This window comes from Pteropus alecto, unplaced genomic scaffold, assembly GCF_000325575.1.
Source record: "Pteropus alecto unplaced genomic scaffold, ASM32557v1 scaffold43, whole genome shotgun sequence".
NCBI classification, from domain to species: Eukaryota; Metazoa; Chordata; class Mammalia; order Chiroptera; family Pteropodidae; genus Pteropus; species Pteropus alecto.
The window spans coordinates 345,505-352,732 of record NW_006435764.1 but is presented as its reverse complement, the minus strand read 5'-3'; the positions used below and the strand labels follow the sequence as shown (position 1 = coordinate 352,732).

The window sequence follows — 7,228 nt, the reverse complement described above, 5'->3', positions numbered from 1 at the left end:
CGCGCAGAAGCGCCGCCGGGAGCCGGGATCGCGGCCGCTGCTCCGCCGTCGCCATGATCATCCCTGTGCGCTGCTTCACCTGCGGCAAGATTGTCGGCAACAAGTGGGAGGCCTACCTGGGGCTGCTGCAGGCCGAGTACACCGAGGGGTAAGGCGCCGCGTCGGCGGGGAGGGGCCTCTGGCGCCGTTGGGAAGCGGGGACGGGGGCCGAGTGCCGATGGCGGCACTCACATCCGGTTCCAGGTGACCCTGCAGGGACTTTCGGTCCCGGGGTCGCGTTCAGCCCTGCTCGCAGGAGGGCGTGGCCCCCGCGGTGCGAGGAGAGGAGGGCTGTTTGGCATCAAGCCGCTGGCGTTGGGAGCTTCTAGGTGTCCCGGCCGCTCGCGGTGCCTGTCCGCTTCAGTTCGGTCTTCCGCCTGCTCGCTGTCCGTCTGCCCCCCACCTCTTCCCTCTGCTGTCAGGCCCACCCCCATGTCTTGGAAGCTCACTTGTCTTTTAGGACGGAGGACAGCTTCCTGATCACGTCGCTGTCTTCGTCAGACTGTCGCAGGGTCCTTTTTCTGTGCTTGCCCCTTATCCTTGCAGTCACTACCATTGCTGCCCGAGTCTGGCCCCCACTAGAGTCACACCCTTGGCCACCGTGTGGACAGCCGTTGTCCGGATCACACCTGAGCCCCCGGGGTCTGGGCTGTGCCAGCACGAGGAGGGCTCTCAGCTCTGTGGGTGTGTGGGGTGTCGGAGCCAGCCGACGAAGTAATTGAGGGTACCTGAAAGGGGGAGCATGGACTGAGGAAAAGAAAGAAGACAGACAACTGCAGGAGGGAGCACAGATACAAGCTGTGTCTGTGTCCCCGAGTTTATTTAAAACACACTACTTATAGCATCGCAATGAGAACACAGCAGTCAAGACCCAAGGTCAGCCAAATTACTCATCCTGCAAAACAATGAAGTTCTCACAACTCCCTTCTTGGAAAACACTGAGTGTTTAAAATAGTTTAGTGCCACTTATCTCAGAGCTCGCCAAGTTAGCTCAGCTCCCAACAGTGGGGTGAACGGAGAAGCCGTAGATGGGCCCAGTGTTTGCGGTAGACCCTGGGGAGGCTGCTAGAATGAGCAGTGACTGAGTGCCTGGCATCCTGTGCAGGACCCCTCCCTGCATCGCCCAGGCGGGGACCTCTCCTTTCCCAAATTGCCATCTCGGCACGTTGGGGCCAACAGTGAGAATTTTCTGGAGGCCTCGAGGGTGACTGGGCTTGGTCCTAGGGAAATTAGGGATGCTAATTGGCTTGGGAAATGGGAGAGGTGGCTCCCTGGAGAGACACCTCCCTCCCTGAGGTGAGAGCAGAGTTGAGGAGAGATGCCACAGCGGCCTCCTGAGGCCCTCATCCGCCCAGGACCGCAAGATGGACAAACCACAGCCCTCTCTTGCCCGCAGGGACGCCCTGGACGCGCTGGGCCTGAAGCGCTACTGCTGCCGCCGCATGCTGCTAGCCCACGTGGACCTGATCGAGAAGTTACTCAATTATGCACCCTTGGAGAAGTGACCGAGCAGTCACGGCGGCTGGTGTCCTGCCCAGAGTCCGTCCCCCCGAGGTGTGGGTAGCTGGGACCAGTCCCCGCCTGCAGCTGTGTGTGTGTGTGTCTCCTGCTCTAGCAGGAATCATCCAGTAAAGAGCTTCTCAGGACCACACCGAGGTGCTGTCAGTTGGTCTGGCTTTGCAAGACTCCCCGCTACCGTGCAGTGCACTGGCGTCCCGCCTCATGCCTGAGGCCACTTACTCCATGGGGAGAGGAGGAGCCACTCAGCCTCCGTAGGGGGTGTTCTCAGCCCAGCAAAGGCACAGGCAGACGAGAGCACTGGGGACACCAGCACCCCCACCCCCACCTCCGTGCTCTGGGTGCTCAAAGCCAATACAGAAGTCCCCACATCTTCTCCCCAGGGTCCAAAGCACCAGGTTCTCTGGGCCCTGGATAGAGTACCTGCTGCAGTCACTGCTCCCATCCTGAGGGCCCTGCCGGGGAAAGCTTCCAGGCTCAACCCAAGCCCAGCAGGCCCTTCCCCTTAGCCAAGTTCCTTCAGAGAGAAGGGGGAGTGCCCAGTCTCCACAACCAGCCCTGAGACCCACGGTGAGTCAGGGTGGCCCTGAGGTGGCTCCAGTGGTTGTCAGGGCTGGCTGAGCCCCAGGCCTGGGCATTAGCATCTAATCCTACCAGCCAGCCCAGAGAGCTGTCTCCCAGGGCCTCCCTCAGTCCTATTCCAAGTCCCATTGCAGCTTAGAGCCAGAAGCTGTCACCCTGGGCAGGGGTCAGGGGGGTCCTGGTGCCCTCCAGCAGGCAGGAGCAAGGGAGGCACCCTTCTCCAGGCACCTTCAGAGCCAGCCTGTGGCCAGACATCTGAAATGGGGTCCTCTGACTGCACGTGAGGAAACCGGCAGGCAGATGTGGTCTGCCCAGGGGTGGACAGCCCAAGCCTTGGGGACAGGAGCTGGGCTGGGGGCTATGGTGGCCAAGCCCTGACTTTCGTTGCCAGCACACACCTCGTCAGCCCAGGCCTCCCCACCATCTTCCCATCCCAGAGTGTGTGAGCCTCTGCTTCAGGCCCTGTGCTCAGCTACGCCTGCCACGGGCCTCCTCCCGCTCGAGTCCTGTCAATGTGTCCTCAGAATGTGTCCTCCTTTGTCATGGCAGTGGGTGGGTAGATCTGTCCACCTTGCTGGACGCAGGGGCCCTGAGGACCAGAACCGTCTGTCACCACTGAAGTAAGTTTACCTGTTCCACAAGCGTTTATTGAACACCTGTTAGATGGCAGTGCTGTTCTAGCCCTCCATGGTCAGCAGTGAGGCCAAGACCCCTGCCCACGAATGCGGCCCGCAGTGAACACTCGCCTTTTAGATGTGGCAGTTGTGAGCTAAAGCAGGGGCTGGGCAGAGCAGGGTAGCCCGGAGCAGAGGGGTCAGCAGACATGTGGGACCCTGGGGACAGGGCTTCCCCCAGGAGGGTGGGTGGCAGGCACATGGAACTCACCCACGGCCGGCTGTCCAGCACCCTCTGCGCCCACCCCACCCAGCAGTGCCCCTCCCAGGCCTGCCTCTGACCACTGTGGGGGGTGTGTCCAGGGGGCTGGGAGCACCCTAGGGGGGACAAGCCTAACCCATTTTTGCCCAACTTGCCCCAAACCAGCTCCTCCAACTAAACACAGGCATCAGGAAGCACCCTGAGGTCCCATGACCTCCCCCAAAGGAGGTGGCCAGTGGGAGGGGGGCACTTTATTGGCAGAACCCAACTCTCCTAGCCAGACCAGGCCCCCACCAGTCCCACCGCAGGAGGAGAGACCTGCCTTAGGCCCCAGGACTTTGGTGTGCAGCAAAAGGCACTTGAAGCTCCCTCCGGTGGTGGGGGCCCCAGAGGTCACGGTGATGACAGTGTTGGAAGGCACAGGCATGAGACCACACCCTGGCAAAGCAGGTAGGGAGAGGGAGGGAGATGCCTCCAGGGACACGCGCTCCCTGGCGGTCAGTAGTAGCTCAGTAGTCCGCGGGAAGCTGCAGTGCGCAGGCGCACACGCGGCCGCGTGCGCAGGATCAGTAGTGCTCCAGCTTCAGGCTCTTGTACAGGCAGCACGTGAAGATCATGCCGAACACCTGGGGCATGGAGATGGCACGAGTGGGCACCGCTGCCAGGTTCTGTGTGTGCCCTGCTCCCACCAGGGCCTGCCCCGCCCCACGGCCCGCACCTGCACACAGGCAATGCCGATGCCCACGGCCCCGATGACTCTCAGGTGCTCCTGGATGAAGGTCTCCAGCTTGGTGATGCAGCCGCCCTGGCATGGTGGGGATGGGGGTGCTGAAGGCAGGCAAGTCCTCCAGCCCCCCACTGCCACAGCCCCAGGCCCCCCCCAGGATGTGGCCACACCAGCCCCCAGCATCCCTCACGGAGCCAGGCCACGCCACCTACCTCCACCTTGTAGATGTTGGAGGCGTGGTCCCGCTGCCCGCAGTGGGCCACTACAGTCTTGCAGCAGCTGTCTGGGACCACACGGCCGCCCGCCTCCCCCGAGCGGATCCACTCACTGTCCCGCCAGTCCTGGGAGTTGTTGCTGCCACAGCAGTGGAACTGCAGGGGGACAGGCCCGGCTAAGTCCCCACCCCAGCCACCCGAGGTGGGACTCCGCCGAGGCCCCAGGAAGGCCTGAGCCACCCACCAACCTCCTGCTGCAGCTTGTCCACTGCGCTGGTCACACCCTCGTGGCCCGGCTGGTGGTACTGCTTGGTCATGGTGTCCTTCAGGTTCTCCTTGAGCTCCATATTCAACTAGGGGTGAGGTGGTGACAACTTCAGCAGCAAAGTCTAAGACCCTCCAAGGTGGGGCAGAATGGGGCCACACAGAGGTTGGGAGAGAAGGGAGGGCTCCAAGGGAAGGGAAAGACTAGGCTCATCAGGTATCAGGTGAGCCGGGAGAGTCACCCAGCTGGCCGTGGGGAGGAGCAGGGACAGAGCTCCAGATCCTGTGAACAGCTGCCTCCTCCCAGGAGCCCCAAAGTGGGCAGCCTGGGCTGTGGGCAGGTTGACTCCTGCAGCCCATCCTACGCCCCGTGACCCAGCCCCCACCTGCAGGGCCTGTCAGCACAATGGTCAGCTCTGGAGCTTGGGGGGTAGGAGTCATCTGTACATGAGCACGTCCCTGTGTGTGTTCGTGTCCCAGTGTGGCCCGCCCACGCCCCTCACCTGCTGGTAGTAGACGTAGGCAAGGGCGCCGGCGATGATCTCTAGCAGAAAGATGACAAGGAGCAGTAGGAAGTACTGGGGAAGGGGGCAAGGATGCAGTGAGGCGGGGTAGGACACAGACACCCCCATTCTGTGGGCTACCCAATGCTTCTTCTCGGAGCTGGTGTCTTCCCTTGGCTGGCCCAGCTAGGATGTGGGAATTCACAGGACTGGGTAGATGGGTTGGGACCACCCCCCCAGGTAAACACTGCTAGGCTATCCTGCAGTGTCACACTCGACCACAGTCCCCTCTTCCACAGTCAGGGCCCCAGAGCCAGCCCCAGGCAGCCCTGAGGGAACCTCTGCCCAGGTACCGCCACCCCTAGTGCCAGCCATGCCCCACTGACCAGGCGCAGCAGGTTCCGCCGCTCCTTGAAGGTGGCACAGCAGCCCAGGACACCAGTCACCATGACGACAATGCCAGCCACCACTAGGATGTAGGCCGTGGCCAGGTAGGTGCCCGAGGCCAGCAGGCTGATGTAGTCACTCTTCAGGGCCAATGTCCAGATGCCCACGGCCATGACGGCCAGACCAGCCAGCTGTGGGCAGTGCACACTGGTCAGTCAGCACCTGAGCCCAGGCCAGGGCTCCTGTCGAGGACCAGGGACCAGAGGCAGGGATGCCCGCTGCTCACCCAGAAGCAGCAGTTGAAGGTGAAGAGCAGGTACTTGAGGCAGACGGTGCCGCATGTCGACTTCTCCTGAAACTCGCCCATCTTGCGATTGGGGCGGGGGGCCGTTCAGATAGCCCACACCACCAGGACCTGACCAGGAAGACAGCCAGACACCAGTGGGACAGAAAGGGACACGGATGCCCAGGTCAACCACGGCCCTGGAAGAGTGTCCATGGGAACTAGGACACTTCCTGGGAGGACGCTCGAGAGCCCCACCTGAGCCACCCCGAGGCCAGGGCCGATGCCCAGGGCACAGGGGACACGGAGGACCCCGCCCATCACTAGCAACCAAGGTGGGAAGCCCCAGCAGGCACCATGCGGTGAGCTCATGCAGGCCTGGCCTGAACCGCACAGCATTCCCCAGGCCCCACATCACAGGATGGCACATCATACAGCTGCTGGAGGGGAGGAGGCCACTCAGAGACAGACTGGCCTGCCCTTTCCTAGCCATGTGGCCCTCAGGCTTCTGTGAAAGGGCAGGCTTTCCTCCCAGCGAGTGGCGAGAACAGACGTACAGGCCGGCAGGGCCGGCAGACACACCCCAGGCCTGGGTCCCCTCTTCTGCTGGTCTCACTGCTGGAAAGGGACAGCTCCGCTAACCCCAGAAGTGCTGCGGTCCTCCTCAAAGAACAGCCAGCCCGCTCCCTTGTGGGGCGACTGCACTGGGGAGGGCTGTAGGGCGCAGACAGCAGCTGAGTGCCCTGGGGCCACGTTTCCAGACAGCCACGCCCATAGCTGGACTTACACCGCCCCGCCCAGCACTTACCTGGCGGCTTGCAGGGCTCCCTGTAAGACAGGTGGCCGGAAGTTCCCCAGGAGGGTTCGCTAGAAGGGCGAGAACCGGTCAGAGATCTGGCCCATGCTAGATGGATGGGATCCTGCCACCCCTCCCTGTGGCCGCCCCAGACAGTGGACCTAGGCTGGGCTTCCAGAGCAGGCAACGCCACTCCCAGCGGCAGAGAGCGGAGCAGCCAGGCCGGGTATTTTGGTCTGGGCCAGGGAGGGGCAGGGCAGAGGACATTCTGGACAGTCTGATCCTGGGAGGAACCCCTCGCCTGCTCTGAGCACCCTGCCCTGGGCCTTAGATCCATACCTGTCACTGCCCCTTGGCCCACCAAGTGGCAGTAGCTGCCGCCCGGTAAGAACAAAGGGCACAGACCCCTACCACAGAGCCAGGGGGCGTGGGAGCCCCCACACCGCGCAAACGTGCGCCTGGGCCTGCTCTGAGGTCCCGGGCCTTCTGGGGAGGCTGGTTCCGGACACAGATTCAACCCCCAAAGCCCGCGCACGGGCCACCCTCTGAGGAGCGCCGTCCTCTTTCCGGGAATGCCTAGCGGATGTAAACCCCCAGGGAAAGGGCCGGCCAGAAATAGTTCCTGCGGCCGGGAACAGAGCGGCCCCACCCCCAGCCCCCTGCAACTCAACCTGGCCTTCGGCGGCTTGCACCCCAAGCTGGGAGACCCGGGACTCCGCTCTAGCCAGGCCCGGGGAGGAATCCCGCGTCACCGCGATGAAGTCACCGCCGCCACCGCCCCCACCCCGTCCGGGCGCGGCCGCCCACCCGCTCACTGGCACCCAGGTGGTGGGCGGGCCTGCGGGCGGAGGGAAGGGGACCGGCGTCCAGGGACGATGAGTGCGATGCTCAGGTGGGGCTCTTGATCCGCAGGGGCCGCCCGGCCTGTCCAAACACCTGGGAGGCGCCTCTCCCGCGCCCGGCGTCCCCCTCCGCCCGCCCAGCCGCCCGGCGCACGCCTCCCTCCGGAAGGGGCCTCACCAGCCTGCGGCCGGGCTC

General features: G+C 63.6%; 2 protein-coding genes across 4 annotated transcripts; one reads left to right on the top strand and one right to left on the bottom strand.

Annotated features, from left to right (window-relative positions):
• The first annotated feature begins 6 nt into the window (after positions 1–6).
• POLR2L (RNA polymerase II subunit L) lies at positions 7–1,690 on the top strand. The gene is made up of 2 exons (XM_006910968.2): positions 7–148; positions 1,436–1,690. The coding sequence occupies exons 1-2, from the start codon at positions 54–56 to the stop codon at positions 1,542–1,544; spliced, it is 204 nt and encodes a 67-aa protein (XP_006911030.1). The 5' UTR covers positions 7–53; the 3' UTR covers positions 1,545–1,690.
• Positions 1,691–2,760: 1,070 nt separating this feature from the next.
• On the bottom strand, positions 2,761–7,228 carry CD151 (CD151 molecule (Raph blood group)). Of its 3 annotated transcripts, none has more exons than XM_015588902.1 (9): positions 7,211–7,228; positions 6,203–6,261; positions 5,398–5,526; positions 5,111–5,302; positions 4,725–4,799; positions 4,206–4,310; positions 3,955–4,113; positions 3,734–3,820; positions 2,761–3,641 (listed from the first exon to the last, which is right to left on the bottom strand). In XM_015588902.1, the coding sequence occupies exons 3-9, from the start codon at positions 5,476–5,478 to the stop codon at positions 3,582–3,584; spliced, it is 759 nt and encodes a 252-aa protein (XP_015444388.1). In that variant the 5' UTR covers positions 5,479–5,526; positions 6,203–6,261; positions 7,211–7,228; the 3' UTR covers positions 2,761–3,581. The 3 variants fall into 3 exon arrangements, with proteins under 3 accessions (XP_015444388.1, XP_006911029.1, XP_006911028.1); XM_006910967.3 differs by lacking the exon at positions 7,211–7,228 and adding an exon at positions 6,862–6,976; XM_006910966.3 differs by lacking the exon at positions 7,211–7,228 and adding an exon at positions 6,530–6,775.

Excerpts from the sequence above, each read along its gene's own strand:
- CD151 (XM_015588902.1), bottom strand. The coding sequence starts at position 5,478 with ATGGGCGAGTTTCAGGAGAAGTCGACATGCGGCACCGTCTGCCTCAAG. Across the intron at positions 4,800-5,110 it reads GGCGGAACCTGCTGCGCCTG|TACTTCCTACTGCTCCTTGT; the intron begins GTCAGTGGGGCA and ends CCCCTTCCCCAG. Across the intron at positions 4,311-4,724 it reads CCTACGTCTACTACCAGCAG|TTGAATATGGAGCTCAAGGA; the intron begins GTGAGGGGCGTG and ends CCTCACCCCTAG.
- POLR2L (XM_006910968.2), top strand. The coding sequence starts at position 54 with ATGATCATCCCTGTGCGCTGCTTCACCTGCGGCAAGATTGTCGGCAAC. Across the intron at positions 149-1,435 it reads CAGGCCGAGTACACCGAGGG|GGACGCCCTGGACGCGCTGG; the intron begins GTAAGGCGCCGC and ends TCTTGCCCGCAG.